The sequence below is a fragment of the Halichoeres trimaculatus genome, unplaced genomic scaffold (genome assembly GCF_033239565.1).
Source record: "Halichoeres trimaculatus isolate MK-OKI-2021-1 unplaced genomic scaffold, fHalTri1.1 fHalTri1_scaffold_12, whole genome shotgun sequence".
NCBI lineage: Eukaryota > Metazoa > Chordata > Actinopteri > Labriformes > Labridae > Halichoeres > Halichoeres trimaculatus.
In genome coordinates this window covers 5,217,765-5,240,864 of record NW_027437190.1, presented here as the reverse complement: position 1 = coordinate 5,240,864, position 23,100 = coordinate 5,217,765, and the positions used below count along the sequence as shown (strand labels likewise).

At 41.5% G+C, this 23,100-nt stretch overlaps 1 protein-coding gene across 3 annotated transcripts in view; it reads left to right on the top strand.

The window, feature by feature from the left end:
- vps13b (vacuolar protein sorting 13 homolog B) overlaps nucleotides 1–23,100 on the top strand; it is a 411,975-nt gene that overhangs the window by 266,699 nt on the left and 122,176 nt on the right. For 2 of the 3 annotated variants that reach the window (XM_074682782.1, XM_074682784.1), the window contains 3 exons: nucleotides 16,456–16,794; nucleotides 17,081–17,498; nucleotides 17,609–17,746. In XM_074682782.1, the coding sequence (XP_074538883.1) occupies nucleotides 16,456–16,794; nucleotides 17,081–17,498; nucleotides 17,609–17,746 (895 nt within the window). The remainder of the gene's footprint in view (nucleotides 1–16,455; nucleotides 16,795–17,080; nucleotides 17,499–17,608; nucleotides 17,747–23,100) is intronic. The other variant, XM_074682783.1, reaches the window with a different exon arrangement.

The window sequence follows — 23,100 nt, the reverse complement described above, 5'->3', positions numbered from 1 at the left end:
AGTCAAAGCTCTGTTAAATCAGTTTATGTGCACTAAACAGAAAAACATCAATAGGGTAGACTACAGTTTGTCTCAGCTCTTGTTTAAATGCAAAAACATAAGCGTTAGTGTCCACGTCTCCCACTCTAATACAGCAAACACTCAGCACACACACAGCACTCAGCAGGCTTGGAGAGAGTCAGCCTGGGTCAGCCATGTGCTTGCACCGCAGTGTGAGAGGAAAATACCCTCTGGTGCAGGGAAGTCCCGCTCTGCTTCATCCTCCACCTCATCCTGGCATGATTACACGCATGAGAAGCAGGGCTTTAGACTTCCTCCAACACTCAGGCACACACACACACACACACACACACACACACACAGTCTGATGACTGTGCACACACAAATGCTCTTTAAGGCAGCGCTCTCGTACGAGGTATCAGGCCTCACAGGAACATCGAAATTACAGATTTTAGTAAACACACATGGGGAAACCGTTTAATCGGCCATTACAGACCTTATCTCTGTACTTCCTCTTTTTTTTTTTCCTTAGCTTTCCTCTCCTCATGTGTTTGCCACATCCCTTGATCCTCAGCTACCTGTCCTTTGACCTTCATTCCTCTTTTCTTTCACTTTTCTCTCATTTCATATCTCGTCTTTTCCCTCATGTTCCTGGCACAGCTCCTGGTTGTAAAATATGTTGGTTCTTTATGAGATGGCTTTTTAAGTTGCTAACTGGCGGGCAGTCAGGACTGTTCCTCTATGGGAACGGTGAAGTTTGATCTTTTTCTCAGGTGATGACATTACTTCACTGTCACCCCTGTGTGGCCATGAACACTGGTGTCCAGAACACATGCAAAGAGTCGGGCTAAAGTGATCTCGAAATCTCAAGACCAGTTGAAAAGTTGCACAGATATGATCTTTTTAGAAAGTTCTAAATAGATTTTCAGAATGCTAAAAGAAGAAATGGGAGCAAAACAAAAAATATGATTAAGCAGTTTATTGGAAACAACAGTTAAAGTGAAACAGTCTGTTCATCAGTTGATTAAAAGTTTCAGACCACAGCTCAAAAAATCTGAAACCCCTAAAATAGAAATCAAAGTGTGAAAAAAGGAGTGAGTGATGAGGAGCTCCACCGTTCCTGTTGATCTCTTCCTGCTTGATGTGAGTGTTTCCAGGAGGCTGTGGGAACGTTGCTCCAAGTGGTGAAGATGTCTTCATGGAGGATCATCCACTGTCTGGACCTGATGTCCATTTCTGTAAACGTCCCTCTCCATCCATCCCCAAATGTTGTCAGAGTGATTTAGATCAGGGGAACATCAGGATGGTCCAAAGAGTGAGCTGATTCCTCTGGAAGAAGTCCTTTGTCAGGCGCCCATTGTGACCTGCAGCGTTGTCCTGTTGAAAAACCCAGTCATTCCCACACAGAACAGGGCCCTCAGTCATGAAGGAGGCCCCCTGCAACATCTCCACAGAGCCAGCCGCCGTTTGACGCCCCTGACCAACCTGAAGCTCCATTGGTCCATTGAAGGAAAAAGCCCCAGATCATGATGGCACCCCCTCCACTGTGCCGCCGTGAAAACATCTCCAGTGGGATCTCCTGGTCATGTCAGTAACGTTGAAGCCATCAGGACGTCAAGGTTCAGTTTTTTCTCCTCAGAGAATCAAACTTTCTTCACCTTTCAGTGTCCCATGTTTGCTGCTCTCTGAAAAAGTCCAAACGGTGAGTTTGTGGCGTTGAAGGAGACGAGGTCTTTGAAGACGTGTTTTGTTCTTAAAGCTCTTCTCTCTCAGATGGCGTCTGATGGTTCTTGGGCTGCAGTCGGCTCCAGTAACAACCTTCATTTGGGTCGAGGATCGTTCTGTGCCTTGATGTGTTTTTGGGTCTACCTCTGGATTTTTTTTTTTTACACTCAGGATCTTTGAAGAAATCCAAAATGTCTGTCTTTCTGCGTCCAACCTCAGCAGAGATGGTGTGTTGTGAGAGGTCTTGCTGATGCAACTCAACAATCGACCACAATCAAAGAGAAAAAAGATTTTTAGCCTTTATCATCAGGAGGTCATGACAGAGAGAAAACCTGACAGGAAATGACTGAATCCACATTTTAGAGCAGATTTCATTTTTTTGAAGGAAGTGGTCTCAAACTTTTGATCAGTTGATGATCAGACTGTTTCACTTTGTTTTTTAAAATCTACTTTGAGCTTTCGAACCAAAAGTGCAAAGTGTAAATCCATGCAACTCATCAACCAGTCTTAAGATTTTAATCATGAGCCTATTCTCTCTATTCCTGTTTTTATTGTTTTTCTGACTTTCAAAGGAGCTGAAGCAGAAACAATATTCTTACAGTTCAGTTTGTCTTCTGATGAGAGCTCATATTCTCATAATGATGAGTCAGTAATTCTTCCATGTCCTTAAACTAAGCTCGATGAGTATTACGGCAAAAATGACAGCCTCTTTGTCCCTCAGGGTTCACTCCTAACGCTCCTCTCAGTCTGACCAACACTGGTGACCTCTCCAACCTCTTTTGCAACGACTTTGATTTCATGTATAGAGTGGTATTAGCAGAATGTGAATAGTGAGTAACACGGCTTATCTCAGCCAAGGTGTTGTTGACAAGCTTGGCTCGGTGAGTGATCCGAGCTGGATCCTTGTCTGTTTATGTTTAAAGTCAACCCTTTCCAAGCCTGCTCCCTCTGTGATGAGTGTTTCATTTTGTCCCGTAGCTGTTAATATCTGAAGACTGAGGTTTCATCAGGCGTGGTGAGGTGTTGGAGGAGCTTTCATGTGAGCGCAGCGGAAACCTGAAAAAAGAAGCGGCGTAGTTAGAACGTGAACCTTGAAAGGAGGATACAGAGGAAACAGAGAGTCACAGAGACGAGGTCTGACTCTGTGAGAAAGAGCTCGGAGGAGTCTGAGTTTGCTCTCATCCCTGGCTCTGTGCAGGCTGTTGTTCCTGGGAGTACAGCTATTCACCAGTCAACCTGGCTGTTAGCAGTCTCCTGAGGCCAGATCCTTTTCACTCTGACCCCTCACAGTCCTGCTTGGTACTATTTTCCTTTGTCCTGTTTCTGCTGAGAGTAATAATAAATAAGGCTCCCTGCGCAGGCGTCTCCTTTTCCATTTTGGCTGCCTCACATCTGCTAAGTAATGGTCGTTGTCTCAACTTATCTTAAACATACATATTTTCATAGCCTGTGTTCATTATGCTGCCTTACTTTTGTTATGAGAGCAGAGTTTTTTTCCAGGTCTTGCTGACCCTCCTCTGTGAATCAGCTGCTAATTGACAGCCAGTCATAACAAGTTGACTCGCTGGTCGTTTCCAGCGCACCTAGCAATCGTCTTTAAAGCAGAGCTGTTGCACGTTGGTCGATCGTCTCCTTGGAAACTCGATCTATCTGAGATCAGTAGCAGCTGAAATGTCCTGAAGTGGTTCCTCCAGAATAAGTGTGAAGAGTCCAGATAAAATCACAGTTTGTATTAAAGCACACCAGGCCTCCACCTTCAACTGGGGAATCTGCTCAGCTCAGGTGAAGAGGAGAGATGAGTGCTCTCTCTGCTTGTCTTTTTAATAAAAAGCACAGGTTGTGTTTTGTTTTCTTTTAAAGGTGAGACAGGAAATGTGTTCCCCCTGCACCTGTGTAAGCAGGATTCCACCCAGAATAACAGGTGAGGGCTTGGCTCACTGTTACTCAGATGGTCAGGCTAACACATTGAGGAGCATACATCGGTTTGAATGTGTAAAAACATGTTGAGTTGAAAGAAAGAGTATGTAACTCTTTGAAAGTCACTGGATTTCTGCTTGAGCTGGTCAATAAATGTATTATGATCTGCATCTCAGTCACAACAGCAGACAAACACAGTCCATTTAAACTGAAAACACCCAGACAATTATATGTTTTCATGTTTTTAGTGATCACACCGTGGAAAAATTCACCTACAGTGAGAATTCATACATACCAGTCTGTCCATTTTCAGTTTACCGTTTTTTTCACTGCAAGTTACTTGTTTCTCCTGCAGAGTATGAAATCCCCCCCCTTTGCCAGCATCGGTGTGTGTGTGTGTGTGTGTGTGTGTGTGTGTGTGTGTGTGTGTGTGTGTGTGTGTGTGTGTGTGTGTGTGTGTGTGTGTGTGTGTGTGTGTGTGTGTGTGTGTGTGTGTGTGTGTGTGTGTGTGTGCATGCTAAAACAGCCTTTTGGTCTTTGAGCCTCTTGAGTTAATCAAATAGAAATTGAACAGGTAGCACGTTGGTTTTGGTCAAAACCACAGTCTGCTGTCAGAGGCTTAAATCAGTTTATGTTCATGTGTCTGTTGGAGCAGTAACTGAACTTTGAATTTGACAGGTCAGGACAGAACGATTAATATGGTGACTATTTTGTTAACAGTGAGTCACAGCTGATGAGTTTTAAATTGGTTTCCTCACTTAAGCGAGGTATTTTATAATCCACAAACTGTTTGTGATCTCCTCAGTCTTGTACCTGTTCGTTTTCAGGCTTCTTCCTTTTTGTCGTTCTTTTTGAGGCTCTGGCTGAATGAGGAGTTCTCTCATTATTTATCTGTAAGACCCAAACATACAGGAAAGTTACTGAAGTCCCTGTTCCCTTGTTTTATCTCAGCAAACCAAGGTCTTAACTCTTAAATAAGTGCTTTTTTGTGATTTTTTTTCACACATTTGACTGATTAGAACAATAATAAACAACAAGAAAAGAAAGAAAAAGCAGAACAAAAGTATGGTGTAAGACAGTGGAGTTAAAGTGATATATAATTTTTCCTTGTTATAAGATACAACTACAGGGGCTTAAGACAGGGCTCTTTAGTCCCTCAAGTAATGAAACAATGAATCGTGACACGTGGCTTGTTATTTCTTCTTCTTCTTCTTATTATTATTATTATTATTATTATTATTATTATTATTATTAGTTTATTTATTCTTAATCTTTTTTATTTTTATTTTATTATATTTTTATTTTTTAACAAAAGTAAAAATAAATTAATCAAACCTCTTAACAAGGAATCTGGAAATAAAATAGTTTTAAAGCTATATTTTACAGGCAAGAAGGTGTCTATGCCTTTCTCCCCTTCTAAAAATGAACTAAAGTCAAAAGTCCAAAACTCAACAATGAATCCAAAAACTGAACTCAACAAAAGCTCTAGAAAAACGTACAAAGAATCAGGAGGAAGCACAGGAACACGAGGAAACTAGTGACAGCAACACACAACACACAGCACAACAGCAAACAATGAACTGACAAAGGAACACACACACAAAAAAAAAAAACAAAGACTGTACAGAAAGGAGACCAATCAGACACAAGACACAGGTGAAACGCATGAGGGGCAACCTTACTGAAGGAAAACTCAAGGAGAACGAAACCAACTCAGGGAGACTCAAGACAGAATCAAGGAAAATCCCCCAAAACAGAATCTCAAAAGACCTCCACAAGAGAAGAACCAAACCAGAACCACAAGGATCAAGAACTATAGACAAAAACAAGATACACAAAAAACAGTCATTAAGAATAACTAAGATTAACACAAGAAACACAAGACAAGAATCAAATAGAACAACTCAAAAACTCAAGATACAAAAGAAAATCCAAAACCCAAAACACAAACCATGACAAAACTGTCATGAACTTCCATCATAAAAGTCTGAATGACAGGGCAGCCCTAAAGACAGTGAAGAAGAGTACCTTTAAATTTAAATTCAGGTATTTTTCCCTCTGAGCTGGACACCTCTGACCAAATTTTACTTAGAACATCCTCACTGTCAAACAGCAACTTTCAGTAGCCATTATCACCATCAGACGGTCTTTTGGGGGCTTTGACTCTAGGGAAATCACCCCTTCTGAAATCTCTAAAATACACAGAAAAGCAAAAGGAAGGAAAGGAAAATCAAATCTTTTATTTTATAACACTAAAAGTTAAATCAATTTGGTACTTAACCTGTGTAACTATGTGGAACCAAACTACACACAAACTTCTTCTGGAAATGCACAAAATTTGACCTTCCGGTACTGATGTTCAGTCAGATCTGTGGAGTGTTGGGAGATGTAATCCCCAGATCTTGTAACTGTGTGAACAGAAGACCAAGACCTGGTCAAAATCCTCCTCTTAGATTGAAAAGAAGGCCATTACAAAGAACTGACTTAAGACTGAAGAACCAAGCCACAAACACAGCTGTCAATCAGAGACGATTTACTTGTGATGAAGATCCTGACCCAGGGGGTAAAGATGGATAAATAACAAAAAAAAAAGAATCATAAGGAGATGGATAATCAGAGCCAACTGGAACAAATGGGATGGAAGAGAGGATAAAATACTACAAAAAAAAGTCTGATGAAATTTGTCAGAAAACAGAGGCCAGGATGAAATCAATCAATTCAAACTTGAGCTGGTCTCTGTCTAACATCCACCTTCACTCTCTCTGAAACATGCCTTTCAATCACACACTTCTTAAAATCTGGCCTTCATCTTAAATGTTTCAGTTGACACATAAAACTCTGAGGATCTGGAGTCAGTTGTCCGTGCAGTTATATGCTAAGAGGTTAGTATAGATATTTTTGAGCTACATAAAAAAATCACGGGTCATTCATCAGTCACAATCATTCTGCCAAGTTCTCAATCCAGCTCAAGCCCCATACTGACTTAATAATAAAAAATTAAACGTCTTAACTGTCCCTGTGCTGTTTGCCATGATGCTGATATCTTGTTAATCATTAATGTTGGAAGCGTTTTCTCATAATATCCTTTCAGCAGCATCTGTTTTCAGCCAAGACATTATGTCGGATAAGCAGAGAGAGTCTGTGTATCATTCCTGAATGCTTACATCATGATAGCCGAGCCACTTTCCCCCTGTGTTTGTTTTCACTAGCACACTCATGGTGTTAATCTAAAATATAGTCTTCTAGCATTTTGAGCACTGCCTTCAGTAGCAGATGCATCGACTTTGCATCCTGTGGGTTTGAATAGTTGGGGTAATAATCCACTCAAAGTATAATCCACACTCCAAACAGAGGCCATGAACAGTGGATCTGAGACAGGGGTTTGCTTTAGATCAGTTAAACTGGCAAGGGTGACTGCAGCACTGATTTCCTGTTTAACCTTAAAGGTGGTGTGTCTGTTAAACCCTAGCAATCATTCTTGGTTGGCAAAGCTCATGAGCAGGGCATGACGGGTTTGGCAAGTTCCTTTTCAGATCTGGAGTCCCACAAAGGGAAGCCAGCCGAACTGGATGAGCTCACATATTACATGTTGATTAAAACACTGAAGGCTGCTGAGTGTCAGAGCTCTGACATCACATCTTGTGATTACTTTTTAAAGGATCCCTAAGTTATTTTCAGGACTAGAGCAGGGTTACCTCTGATGCCCAGGGCAAACAAAAGTTGTGAGGACATGCCTGACAGGGCAAACACGAGTCTCCTCCGGTCATGAGAAATGAAGCCTGTGTGAAAATATATGAAAACTACAGTTCTTTGAGATTCTGCTTTAGAGTTCTTTCAGAACAAGGCCAGAAACCACTGACACACCAAGCCAAAAAATAAGATTTACAGCAGAAATAAACATGATTACAGCCTGGTTAAGAAAAAAAACCCCATAATAATCTCACTTATCCCATTAATTCTCTAAACTTTATTACTTGAATTAAATGTGCTTTGTTCCTTTTTGCTTATTTTGGTTGCAAAAGGCCTTAATTCCCTAAACTTTCAGTATCAAAGTTGTGTTTTTCTCCCTGACCAACACCCAAATAACACAATTTATGTTCTATGATGGTTTACTTAATCATTAAAACACATAATCCAGTTGGCTAATGGCATTGCTCGACACAACAATCCCAAAGTAAAATAGTGTGTGAGACATTAAGGGCATAACCTATTTATCTATTCTTAAACAGAAGTATAAGTAGGATCATACTTATAGAGCAGTGAGGAGTTTCTCAGTAATCCACACTTTAAAATGAGATTATCAGCATCAATATACATTATTTTGAAATGCTTAGCTGCGTAGCTTCCCGATCAGGTTGAGCAAGACTGGATTGATTTACAACACGTCTAAGTCTCTATGTCAACACCACGCTGGCTGACAAAGTTTAGTAGAGAGAAGAGAGATCTGTGTTTTTTTCTACTGAAAACAATTTCTGTGATTAATTTTGTAGTGATGGTGGACACTGGTAACCTCCTGCAGGTCCATCTTGAAAGGCTCCAATGCCCAAAGATTTCACTCGAATAAATTCTAACCCACCCAACCAGGGAAGAGAGGCGGGAGCTGTGGGAGCAGACGTGACGTCAGCAGACTTTCGTACTTGTCAGCGTTCCTTTGATTCTTAAGTTAAATTTATAAAAACGGAAGCTGTCGTCTAACGCCTTTTTCACAGCTGTTTCTCATGATTCAGCAGTTGTTCATCTATTGTTTCTTAAAAGCATCGGCTCACATAAGCTACGTCATGCTGTGGCTTGATGTGGATTGGTCTGTGGTGAGACCAATCCACCAGCAGCGGATTTATTTTAAAGTCCCGCCTCTGAAAACACATTGGAAGAGCTGCTACCCAGATCAACTTGTGAAATATTTCCGTGGCGGATATATGAAACAGTCCGTCTGGTGTGTCAGGTTAGGACACTGGAGACTGTCAGACAGAAAAAGAACAGAAGAGTAGAAGAAAGATAAACAGGAGAGAGACAGAGCACGAGCTAAAGGCTAACACAGAAGCTAAACTGTTTATGTTAATGTTGACTCCAATCCACAGTCAGCAGTTATTCTGCAGTGGTCTGTTCAAACTTGAGAGTCTATCAATAAAATGAAGAGTGAGGTTACGTTAGCTCTGATTGGTAGATGACTGGCAGGACATAACCAGGATTCACTAACCTTACAGACATGTCTTAGAGCACCGGGCTGCCAGTAGTGCTACAAATGGAAGGCTACTAAACTACTGTACGGACTGACAGTTTGATTGTAGACACGTTAGCCTACAGATACGTTAGAGCACAGGGCTGCCGATAGCACTACATAAAGTGAGCTACCGATGTATAGTACAAATTAACAATGTTTGCTAGATGCCATTCTTCAAACAACAGGGCAACATAACTGTACTGATAAATACCTTACCTCGTCACGTTGTATTCAGTAAAAAGTTGACTTGAACAAAGAAAATTTGTTCCAAAACAAACACACGCCTGGTTAAAAGTCACATCTTAACGACAGTGTGTGTAAGACTCTGGGCCAGAAGGTGGCGAGGCAGTCCAATTAAAACAGATCCTCCTCTCAGCATCTTTCACTTTAAACATTTCCCGCCAATGCATTGAGAGAATGGATGACCTCTTTAAAACCTAAAGACGTCCGTCTTTGGGGGTCACAGTCTTTTAACAGCCAAATAAAGCCTTTTTTTTCTTACAATGTTCTTTTCCCTCTTTATCATTTTGCATCTTTGATTTTGAGCTCGGCCTCTTCAAACACCTCCTCCACACACACATAAGTTTGTCTACGACCGTTCCCTTTGTTTTGTGGTTTAGATGTTTCACAGGCATTTCTCTGCTCAGACCAGCCATGACACTCAGCCCTCTCCTCACCTCATTTCTCCTCCAGTAGGTCTTTTTGATGGAAAGTCTTTCTGCTGCTTTGGGAATGTCATCATACATAAATTATTACTATTACACGGATGTTTCCTTTTCCCCCTCATGTAAAGTACGAGGGGGGAAAAACATTGTCTAACATGGTAACTAAAGTATTCTCACATCGTATCTATCAACTCGACCTGAAGCGTGGCCTGAGAGGCTGTGGAGTGAGGCTTTGAGGCCTTCGAGTTGTGGGAAGAGAACTGAGAAGCATATTGTCTCCCCTGCTCCTCTGAGAAACATCCAGTTAACTCCTGGAGGACAAACCCACCCACCCACCAGCTTTAGGATGGAGGGAGCTTGTTAAACTGGCCGCTCCGTGCACCCTAAGCTTTCCAGTGTTCTGTGTTTAAAATACAGTTGACAGCCTCTCTGAAGCACCAGCCATCCAAGACCCAGGGTCACGACCTTCCATGCTTCCTTGTTGTGGTTCAGTTGAAGTGCAAAGCAGGTTGCCTTTGTTACTGAAACAAAGTTGACTGTATTCAATGTCTGTCTTTGATGCCATTTTTCGCTGTGTGATCACTCTTATGGTGTACTGAGAGCGCTGACTTCATATTATTAATGTCTTCCTCCCTCTGTTTTCTGTAAGAAAATGAGAGAATGGATTGCAGCCTTTATAGTGGTTGCTTAAGTATTGTTATTACTCATTTCTGGACTAAGAAAAGGTATTTCTGTGTTCAGCACAAAAAGGAGGCCTGGTATCAGCTTAATGGGTTTTTTGTAAACAATAGTGGAGCGCGCGGCAGGGGCCTAACCTGTAAACTCTGATGGAGTCAAGATACAGAAGGTAATTCCTTACAGGCGTTTTACAAGAAAGTAGCTTGCTCAAAAAGGGCAAGTCACATGACTTCAAATGGTTAAAAAGTCATTCTTCTGGAGATAAAAATAGACATGGGAAAATGTGTGATCACCTTTTTACTCACTAACATACTGTGCTCAAAAAGTAGTCAACCTCACGTTTCAAAAAGACGGATGAGATCAAACCAGGTCTGTTCTTTGTGACCTTCACTGTGTTATTTTATTTCCTGTCATTTCCACACATTTCTTTACTCACCCATCTATTTTTCTTTCTTTTTTGTGTCTCTGAACCGTAATTGCTACCTACTTTCCCATCATCTGGAAAGAATCAGCAGCATACGCGGCTCTCGGATGTAAAAGTTGTGTTGTCGTATTGAACTACTCCACCAACAGTGTGAACGGGTGGCATGAGGATGATGTGACATTTGCTTCCTCGTATTAGACTTCCTCTGGCCAAGCTGTTTTGAGTTACTCTGACAGCAGCGGGGTTCAGAAGCCGTACAGATGCACTACGATATGATTGGCACTTGGGAGACTTATGATTTCACACTTTGGGGATTATTCTCCATTTTTCCAGAATGTTCTGCCTAGAGACTCTCAGGGAATGACCTCATGATTGGCCGATGGGGGTTTGGGAGAGTTCGTGTTCTAGTGTGTGTAGTAACACATTCATGATCAACTACAACCAGAGGAAGATTGCATTGGGAACTGGAAACAGCGCTTCATTGCTGCTATTATATAATGTAATACAAAGTAATTGTTGGAAAAGGGGATTTCAGCTGGGACCAGAGCTGCAGCTACACTGCATGTTTGTGTCCTGAATTTATTACCCTCTGTCAGTGAATAAATTGGCAAAATGTTAAAGCATATACACCACAGAGTTCACTTTTTATCTGCCTCCTATTTTCAGTGAGTAAGCGCTATGGGGATATAACTTAGCCCAGAAACACAGGAAGGCTTTAAGGCTGAGATCAAACCCTGGGAAAGTCACCGCTCTCCACAAACACACTAGAGCATGCACAAGTTCAGAAGTATCAATGAATAAATGTTTATGAAAGGTTTTTGACTTTAGTTGTTTTCATGGTAGCTCATCTGAATATACTCTTGAAGTGTGCTCATGAGGACCCTTCTTAGCCTTTGGCCCTGTTTCCACCAAGCGGTCCAGTATGGATCAGTACAGTTTGGTATTGATTTCAGAAAGTGGGAGAAGATGGATTTTTTTTTCATATCTGGAGTTGTAGACGTGCCGGGGCCACATTTTTTTGTTAGTTAACCATGTAAAAGTGGATTTTTTTTGTAATGTGGCACCTTTAAATACACAACATTCATTCATTTTATGAACAGCTTATCCTGTTCAGGGTCATGGGTGGCTGGAGCCTATCCCAGCTGTTATTGGGCGAGAGGCGGGATACACCCTGGACTGGTCGCCAGCCAATCACAGGGCTGACACAGAGTCAGACAACTTTTCTCACACACTGACACCTGGGGACAATTTAGAGTGATCAATTAACCTGATGAGCATGTTTTTGGACAGTGGGAGGAAGCCAGAGGACCCGTACAGAACCCACAAATGCATGGGGGGAACATGCAAACTCCACACAGAAAGGCCCACCAGCCAAGTTGGGAATTGAACCAGTGACCTTCTTCTGTTGCACCACCATGCAGCCACTAAATACACTACATATCAAAGAAAAATGATAAATGTTTGTCACATTCAACCATTAACATATGGGGGGGCACCTACAGCCTGATGTGTCTGCCTGTATTGCTCAGCGTTACCTTAAGACCTGTTTCCACTGGGGATGCACTGATCCAGTTTTTGTGGTTCCAAAACTATGCTGATACCTGGGATTAGGATATCAACAATACAGATACCGATCTGATACCAGTGTTAAATGATAACCTGCATGCCCTACTGTGAGATAAGACTGGTAATGTTTTAGGCAAAGGGCTTCAGCATGTACAAAAATGACTATTAAATTGTAAACTTTTATACCCTGTAGACTGGTAACACAGCCAAAAACAAAGAAAGTGCATCAGATAAACCTTTCCAAATCAAGTAGCGAAGAGCGCCGGTAAAAAAAGGCATAGAGCAAGTTGCATGGATTGGCCCCTTCTCTCTGATACTGATCCAGCTTTGAGGGGCATAGATATACCGATACCGGATACCAGGATCAGTATATCTATCGGTACATCCCTAGTTTCCACCAAGTGGTCTGGTATGGATCAGTACAGTTTGGTACGGGTCGGGATGAGTAAAGCCTGATCCTGTTTGCGTGACCACAGCCAACCGTGCCCCTTCTGGTAGGCGGCATGTCAGCTGGATGCTAATAGCTGCATCAGCTACATAACAGTGTGATGCAACAGCAGCAACACGGTGTACCCCGTTAATAAATCCAAAGAAGAAGAAAAACAAAGAGCAATGACAGAAGACATCCAGAAATTTGTCTCCTTTTTGATTGACATGTAGCTCTTAGATAGAAAGAACAATCAAGCTTTGTTTCACAGAAGTCTGTGTGCTGCCAGGAGAAATACAGCAGCTGCTGTCACACAGGAAGTGACGATTCTTTCAGATCGATATGTGTGGCACCCAAACAGAAAGGTGAACGCCAGGAAATGCGTACCATACTGCTCTGGATGAACAATCTTATTGGTTAAAGAGAAAGCGTGCTGTTTGTAAATGTAAATACATGTGTAGTGAAACGGACACGTACCAAGACTGTCTGCTGCTTTGTTCTTGCTTTTCTCAGCTCCTGTGCAATTTATTTGTCCCTTCCTTCACGCCGAACCACTTTGAAGGGACATTTTCTTTCTCTGAACATCTCTAAAGTTCCTTCTTACTTCAATCGAAGTTTGACCTGCTTAACACAACACACATGGAGACAGGTCCAGGCCTTTTTCTGCCCTCTTCTCTCCCCCTTGCTCGGAAAATCTTGTGTTTCTACAGAAAAGAAGTGCACATCCTGTCCTCATTAGGCCAGGGAAAGGAGAGGGATCTGGCAAGGCTGATCCTGTGGAAGCCCCGCACATGAGCCTGGACAGACCAGAACAGGCAGGCGGGCAGGCACACTGCAGCGTTTTATATGGCTCTTGTTCTTAGCCTTTGATGACATTGTTTAGAATAGGAAATATCTAATAAGTAAAGTATTCTGTCTAATCTGCTGCCAGTGGGTTTAGTATTTGCCTGGAGGTCTTGAAACACTATCTCTGCCACAGCAATAATATACATTTAAAACTCTCATGGAGTGGGTGGGAAGGAGCGGTGGAGGGGGGTGGGGCGGCTTGGGGAACATGCTGTAATAGCAACCATGTGCAGGTTGAAGCAGAGCGGGGTGGGAGAGGATGGGACGTTATACCTTTGGTCTGTTTTCTGTGTTTCTCTTGTTTTCCACTTCATCATAATCATGTCTCAAAGGACAGCGGTAGCTAATTCAGACCGACATCATGCCCATTAACCAGGATAAGAAACATTCAAGGCCACAAAAATGGGCCAACATTGTGGAAAAGGATGATTGTCCATCATAAGTGTTTTTATAACACAATGGTAAGCCTCAAACTCCATGTGGAGTGTTAAACCTATGTGAGACAGTGATTAAACACTTCAGATTGTGCTCTTTTCTCTTCGTCTTTTTTCTCTGTTGTATGAGAGAAGGGCGGTGCCAGTGTAGAGATATTCTGATTTTATGTTTTAAATCTGTTTGTCTTAATCATGTGCAGTAATTTCCTGTTTGGTCACTGGTATTTCTTTAATGACTGTTTTTTTTTTCATCCCAGTCCTTTGGGAGCAGCTGAGGCGTCTTTATAGCTCGTCTTGAGGAGGTCTGCTTTGGTAGCAGAATAAAGATGCCTGTTTCCATTTTGGATTTCAACCCAGCAACTTTTTGTCAATGCCAAGTCTCCTAAAGTCAGCTTCTTAGACTCAAGCATCAGTTTGAGCAGCATAATACACAGGACTGCATCAAAACATTTTTATTGTTAGGGTGAGGCCTTTATGTCCAACAATGATGAAACAGCCTCAGAGAAACTACCAGAGCATGCCTTCAACCAGATGATGTTTTTGTTCGTCTGTTGTTTCAGTCATTGACGTTGCTCGGTTTGGATCCTGCTGCAAAGTTAAAGGTTTTGTGAAGAGGAAGTGATCTTAAAATTGTCTCACTTTTTTATGTTTGCTTGTTCATAATCCAAAATCTAAAATGAGATTATCAGTCCAGAGAGACATCTAAATTCCAGCAGAATGAAGTAAGTTAAATAAGTTTGAAACAAGAACTGTCCTTCTTCCTGAGGAAAAACATTTCTTGAATGTATTTTGTACAGGGATGGGAACCTTACACATTCGAAACGATATGGTACCGATTCCTGGTACCTGGCAATCGGTTCCGGTGCTCAATAGTACCAATTTTCTGTACTTTTTTGTGTTTATGTGGTAAAATAAATATCAATTTGTTAAATAAGATTTTTTTTTTTTTCAATTTAACATATTTATTCTTCAGTATACAACTTTGAAATGTTGTGTTCATGTCAGGTCACAAGGATGCATTTGGGTACCTAAACATGGTACCTTTTGATCTTATGTGAATCAGTACCTGGTACTTTTGACAGGATTCGGCCGTTACCTATAAAAGTACCTAATTTGGTACCCATCCCTAATTTTGTAGTAATGGTGGACCCTGGAGCCTAACTGTCTGACAGAAAAAGGACAGAAGAGCAGAAGAAAGATAAACAGGAGAGAGATAGAGAATGAGCTACAGGCTAACACAGGAGCTAATCTATTTGTGCAAATGTTCATTCCAACCCACAGTCAGCAGTTATTCTGCAGTGGTCTGTTCAAACTTGAGAGTCTATCAATAAAATGAAGAGTGAGGTTACGTTAGCCCTGCTTGGTAGATGACTGGCAGGACGTAAGCAGGATTCACTTTACTTTACATTACTCTTACAGACACGTCTTAGAGCACTGGGCGGTCAGCTTCGCTATAGCCAGCTACTAAACTACCGTATGAACTGAGCTTACAAAATTTGCTTGTTGTCACATTTCAAACAATCGCTCTGCATAACTACAAATATATGAATTACCTTGTCACAACAAAGAAAAGTAGTGCTAAAAAGATCTGCTCTCCATTCATTTGCTTCAAAACTAACACACTCCTTGGTGAAAGTCACATTTTGACAACAGTAGTTTATGGTGCTGATCAGAAAAAATAATTTGTATTCCATAAAAAACACAACAGATTGGAGCACAAATGGCCGAGTGGTCTCGGTCTCACCCCTTGAAGTTCACCCTCAAGAGGGGGGCCCAGGATCAAATCCAGCCTCACACCTGTTTCCTGCTCTATCCACTGTCCTATACACTCTAGTTAAGGGAATAACAAGCCAGAAAATAGAACTCTAAAAATCCAAAACACTGCAGTTTGTGGCCACAGGTGTGACTGTGATCAGTGCCACACAGATAGTTCTCAAAGAGCCTTTGAGGTCTGGATAAAAACTGTTCCTAATCATTTTTGATTTGTCTCTTCTGAAGACACCATATCTCAGTTTTAGTTATTTCAGTTATTGCACAAGTTGAAATTAGTGTTTTCCTGCCTGTGCCTAAGTATAGTATATGTGTGTAGGGTTGGCATCAAACATTGTATAACACATCTGAAATAATGGGATGAGTTTCAGTTGCTTTATGGTGCTTCTGTTTTTGAATGAAGTTTGGTTTTGTGTTCTTGCTGCAGGTCAGTTTATTTTACATGAATCACAAGAACAACAAGTCAACCTTTAGTTGTTCCCTTATAGAAATTAAAACACGTCATTTATTCAAACCTGTTTACTCAGAGTACTTAAGAAACAGTGCTGCCCATTAAGTAAGGAAAAGTAGATTCCCTGTGCAAAAACATTCAAATCTGAAATGCAATCATCAGTTTGTGTGAATTACAAGTCCAGTGCTCGTTGAGGTTGAGCACTTCATGATGGAGCAGATTTATCTCACATCAATAAAAAACAGTAAAACACACCTGCCAGCTGCTGCTAATTTTGGTGTGTTATCCCCAGCACCAGTGTAACCTCAGCTTCTCCTCTCTTTGTGATCAGGTGCATCCGTCCCAGCAGAAGCGTGGCAGTCGAGACGCAGTGGCAGGAGCTGACTTCTCCTCCCGTCACAGCGGCACCGGGCAGGACAGCGGCTTTGGCAGCGACAGTACCCGCATCCGCATCATCCAGATCGAGCAGCAGAGCGGGGCCAGCCACCACTGCATTGCTAGACCTTCCCACAAGTCCACCATCACCAAGAACCTGAACTTCATTCCTTTTGACATCTTTCTGACTGCCAGTAGGCTGTCCATCATGACCTATGCATGCACCAGTTCACCAAAGTCTCTCCAGTCAGTGATTGAAACTCTACACACCCCTGAGAAGGAATCTGTGGAAAAGGTAAAAAAAACTCATCCGATTTTTAAGGGTCAGGGACATGATAGTCGTCGATACAAGGGATAGTTTATGGTTAGTGGGTAGTTATGGGACATGAAAGCCCAACACTTCTTTCCCAGCTGCTAACTGAAGATAAAAGATATGGAACAGCCAATTCCTCCAAATTCTGTTTGCTAATCAAAGAGTGTAAAAAACTTTCATAGGATGTTTAAAATCTGATTCTTCTTATTGTATCCAAGTCTTTAAACCGGGGTTTGATGAAGTCCTGGATGGCTCTGTCTCTCTACAGCAGGCAGGAAGAAGTGCCCTCAACCAGCCTGAAGTCCACTCTGAGACCTCTCCAGCCTCTGCCTCTCCAACCCCAGAACCGGCTCCAGCTGCACCGGTTTCTCTTGCTGGTCTGACAGCCGAGGACATCCTCAACAGCAACACCTCCCAGCCGGCCTCTCCTCTGCCGAGAAGAACCCCTCTCGCCCTGGAGGGCCTCCCAAATCCCAGCCGCTCCTCAGCCCGTCAAGCACTCGGTGTGACCATCGTGAGGCAGCCGGGCCGGAGAGGGGCAGGGGACCAGTTACTGGAGCCCCTCCTGTACCTCCAGGTGATGCAGCCCTCTGCTCTGCTCAGCTGTCATCACCGCAAGCAGAGGATGGAGCTGTCTGTGTTCGACGTGGCTTTGAGAGGAGTGGCATCTGACTACAAGTGTCTGGGTGAGGGAACAACTTTTCTTTTTTGCGTTTTGTTTTCAGACTCCTGTCTTTATGCTCTCTTCTGTTCTTTGTGTCTCATTTGTCTTTTCTGTGTTCTGATCTCTGAACAGACCCAGGGAAGTCTCTGCCAGAGTCTCTGGATTACAACGTGTTTTGGTTGCAGACAGTAGCAGGAGAGGTGGACTGTAAAACAGGCATCCCTCCCCCTCTGCTCTGTCTGAATATCAAAGATTTCCTCAATGGACCAGGTGGGATCATACACACACAAATACACACACACACAAACCATGCAAGAACACACAGACCAACTGACTCATACAATCTCATAACACTGGGGAACACTCACAGGACACAGCCTCCTCATTCTCTCTAGACCAGGACCTAGTATTTGGAGCTCCAGCCTCTTCATACCAAAGCAGCTTTTCCTTTCACACAATTTGGTTTTAAAAGATGCAACTTTTCTCATTTGTAGTTAAATTCAAAGAGGAAAAGAGAAAATTTACTTCAGGAATTTTTTGTCTGTTAGGGTTTTTAATCCTTTCTCAGTCAACATTATTTACTTGTTCTCCAAATGGTGTGTGACATTGCTGGTTAAAGAAGCAGTTGCAAAGAGAGTCCCCAAAATCACCTCTTTAAAAAAATAAAAAGCCAGGATACAGATAAGCCCATCCTTCGTAGTGAAAATTACAGATGTGTGCATATCTTTGGCACAGGTGTCTCACTGCACTGATGGTGTGAGTGTTTAGAGTTGTAGGTTTCAGTCAGCGCGGTGACACACTGTGTATTTTGTCAGGTGCTGCTCTTGATGCTTAAAATGTATCACACTTCTTCATTTGTTTATTAATATGTATTCACTGAGTTGTCTAACACAGGAGTGCATTTCTGTCTCTCAGATTTATATGGTGTTTATATAAGTGTCTTCTCCCTAGAGTGTGATTGATTTCCTACAGAAAAAGAATAGTAATAAAAAAATTAGGAGCTTTTTGAGTTTAAGTACAGGGTAAAACCCAGGTCATCTATTACAGTTCAGTTTCTTAGAAGACAAGATAAGACAGTGTACTTTATCAATCCTGAGGGAAAACTCAGAGTCACAGCAAGAAAGTATACCATGCAAAAATTTAAGAATATATATATATAAATAGAATAATATAATTTGTGTGGACTAGAAACAAAGTCCATCAGAGACGACAACCTGTCCATAATTCTCCAGCTAGCCTCCACCTCCACAGGGTCCAGGACTGAGCTGGACTTCATATTCAGTCTGTTCAATCTCACTTTCTTGTATCCTGTCCGCTCACGGAAGGTGAAATCCTTTCAATGTAGCGTTTGTGTCCTGGGCTAGTTCTTTTAGCCATGATGCTACTCTGCCCTTTGGTTTTCCCCTGGTGTTGGGTCAGGACACCTGGTTTCTCCATCTTAATGGAATTAGATCTTCCATTCTCCATTACAACGGATGGAAGGACAGGTCAGTGTCTTTCTTAGCAGCACATTGTCCTCGCCTCTTTCTCTTCAGCTCAGAGGGAACATTGGACCTAGCACCAGTTAGCACTGACATGCTTCAGGCTGCTAACGGCTGAAATCTGCCACTTAGATAATATAACCATAGTAACACATAGGACATACACAGAATAAAAAAAGATGTCTATATGGCCTGAAGAGGCAGCATAGTCAAAACTCACAACAGTACGTGATTATAATTACATAAGCTGCATAAATGTTTTTATAACCAGAAACTCCTCAGACCAACATTTTTCAGTCTTCTATTGTCCAAATTGGTGAGCCTGTGTAAATTGCAGCCTCAGTTTCTTGTTATTTGCTGACAGGAGGGTCACCCAGTGTGGTCCTCTGCTCCTGTAGCCTGTCTGCTTCAAGGTTGGGCATGTAACATGTAAGGAAATTTCTCTTGTTGGGACCATTCTCTGTAAACCTTAGAGATGGTTGTGGGTGAAAATCCCAGTAGTTCAGCAATTTGTCAAATAGCCACACCAACAACCATGCCATGTTCAAAGTTCCTTAAACCCCCTTTCTTCTGCTTTCTGATGCATATGACTGGCTGATTAGATGTTAGTGTTGACAAGCAGTTGAGCAGTTGAACCTGGTGAAGCAGCCGGGGAGTCCTTTATTAGTTTTAAACTTGATGTGATGGATCTCCCTGTTGGCTCTGTACAGCATGAAATGGGCCTTTCAATGTGTTCTGTGGAAACTCTGCCCTTAATCACACGTAAGATTTGTTTGACATGTTTATAAACCTTTGCTAAAATACAACATGAAGTTCATTTGCATGATGTTCTGCACTGACTTCAGCGTGTCATATCATTTATGACCAGGTGTTGTAACGTTTCTCTGATAGAGTTAATGCCTGTCATAATTCTACGGGTACGTTCATTTTTCTGAATTACATCTGATAGCAGTGTTTAGCTGAAGCCCAGATGTTGAGATTGTGCTATTACATCCAGGTGTTTCCCTTGAACTATTTAAAAGCAGAGCTATCCTCGTCTCAGTAGGATAACTTCAATCATTACACTCACAGCCATTATGTACACAAAGATACAAACACCCTCCTAAAAGAATCAGACGAGATCCAGGCTCAGTCTGAGGTTGCCCCGGGTCAGGCTCTGCTGGAAAGATCCGGAATTGACCACATATGCTGCTGGTTTCCTCTCAGCCCTTCACCCACACAGTCAAACACACACACACACAAATTTTCTACCGTGTGTTTTTTGGTTTGATCAATCTAGAGCGACACTAAATTTTATGTAGTTCAGAGCACACCTGAGGGCAAAAAGTAATTTGGCTTTTTTCAATCTGTCTCCCTTCCTAATATTCTGTTAGGTTTCTATACCAGTATATGAAGGCAATATATCACACACACAGTAGGTTTTAATACAACCGTTGTCTAAGATGCTCAATTCACGTGTGTATTCTGGCCCTACTATGTTTTCTGCTGTTTCACAGGGGTGTGTCCAGACTTTTGATTTAGGGTGCCCCAACTAGGGTACAAACTTGTGCAGGGGGGCATGAATGATGAGAGCCCACACTCCAGTAATTAGCATTAATGCTAACCTATTTATACGTATCTGGATCACTGGATTAACAGTAGGGCTGTAAGAATACCCTTTTCTCCTGATTCTTTTAAATTTTTTGGAATTTTGGGAAAATTGCGATTCTTCTATGTTTCTAATATTTGCAAGTTTTTGCCCATCTTTTTTTAAAGATTTTTTTATGGCTTTTTCATGCCTTTAATTTGATAGTCGAGGACAGTGGACGGAGTCCAAAAGAGGGTGGGAATGGGGAGCCACATGCAGGAAAGAGGCCACAGACTGGAATAGAACCCAGGCCACCCACGCGAGGGCAAACCTCACGGAGCGCGACCTAAACCACAAGGCCATTTGCGCTCCTTGGTTCACTTTTTTAACACCAGACCATGTGAAAAAGTTGAATGATGATGATGTACACAAACTATATTAGAAACCATATTTTATCACAAAATGCACATCTAATGTGGGTCAGTTTTTAGGATTTATTTAGGGGATCTGACATCTCAACTTTTTCCAACCCAGCTTATAAACAAATACTAAAATGAAGGATTTAAATTTGAAAATAAATAAATAAATAAACAAAATGATGATTTAAAATTGTGAAACAAAAAAACCCTGATACTTCCTTACATCATTTTTTTCTCCTACCCCTAATTAACAGGCTAACAGTGTATATCAGCTGGTGATTCTAATATTCCCTTAGTTTTAGACTTTTCATTTTACCACAACAGCATCCTGAAATCCTGAAATCCAGTCATAGCTTTCGGTAAGTGTGCCTCCCCAGGATTGTCAGTGGCCTCATCTGACCACCCCTGTTAAAAAAATTCTGGAGGTGTCGCTGCAAAGATTAAGGTGGAGAGCAGGCAAATTTCAGAGCAGCCGGTAATAAACTGCTGAAAGCAGACATCTGGGCTCATGATGGATTTTACAAACTTAATGGAAAGCAAGAACTTGACAGAACACATAACTTTTAATTTATCTGCGTGCTTGTTTTTCTTCATTGATGCAAAAGTAGATTTCCAGTAACATACGAATTCAAGATGTGAATCATTGTAATGAATATGCATTGTGATATAGAATCAGATCAAATTGTAAACAGAAAAATCATAATCTAATCTTGAGCCCAGTGATGCACAGCACTAGCTGAAATGTGTTGGTGTTTATTACATGGCAAATAGGCCTTATGCTCAAGTGAGCATGACGTATATTTGGTTAAAAATCCTACGGCATACAAAATTCTGGTTACTATAGAGCGCTGTGCCAGCGTATGATAATTCTGAATGTTTGTTATCGAATCATCCAAAACGGTGCATTATCGTTGTTGCTGTACGGTGAATATTAATTGTTATGTTCATGTTTTTTTACTGTGCCATGATTTTTTTACTTGCTAAAGGAGATTACATGTGATCGGTGTCCTTTTTCAAGACAGGATGACAGTTTTTTTAGCCATCTCCACACCACTGTTGTGTGGTGTAGGAGAGATGTAAAATGATGAATGGACTGAAAATGAATTTCTTATGAGGAAATTATGTTCATTTGTTTGTGTGTTCAGGGATGAAAGTTGATATTCTGCTGGAAAAAGTTTTATCAATGCATGCTAACCGCTAGCACGTTAATCAAATTTCCAATGTACGGTAGCATCAAGCTAGCGCCAAGTGCTTTTTAGCGTTTTGGTAGATTTAGAGCTAAATAACATGTTGAATGTGCAAGACTTTTTCTCTTGTTTGTGTGTTTGTTGAAGAAAGTTGCTATTTTGCTGGAAAAACGAAGAGTTATGGATGTATGCTACCTGCTAGCATATAGCTTGTAAGAGAGTTATGTGTCAGTGGGCTCTCAGGGAAATCTTTCAAGCCCTGTTTTTACCTTATGCTTTTAAAAGTACAAACAAGTGAGCGGTAAATACACATAATTAAACTTACTTGAAATTATGAATGACCTAAAGCTCTTAACTTTAAACACAAAATCAAGTCTTCTAGCTCAGGCTAGCTGGTGTTAGCAAATTACCTTCAAAGCTCCAAGGAAATAAGAACACATAGATTTTAAAGCCTTTGTACAGCTTGCTACATGGTGTCGTACTAGATACCTGGACAATTCTCTATATATTATTGACAAACACTTTAGGTAACTCCAGCAAACACCTTATTTATTTAAACTCTGGCATTGTATAACAGCTACTGTCAGTTTCTACTGCTTCTTTGGGTAACCGGAAATGCCACATGCATTAGTGAAGTGCATGGAGCCTATTTAACAAGGATGGATAGAGAGGACAGGAGGATGAGATGATTTGTTGCTGATAGCAGTGATCCTAAACTTGTTGTAAATACAAGACAGCAGACTGATCACAGGGCTTTCATTCATTAAGTCAATATTATACAAACCAGCAACGTAAATAGCCGATGCGTAGGTACAGGGTCTACATGCACTCTGATGTGGGTTGGACACAGAAGAATGAAAAAGTCTGTATCTGGAAGGGTTGTTCTAAGTTTAAGTTGGACTTTAAATGTGTGAGTCCAATTTTGAATCCTGCGATCTAAAAACTGTGATTTATGGGTTAACCCTGTTTG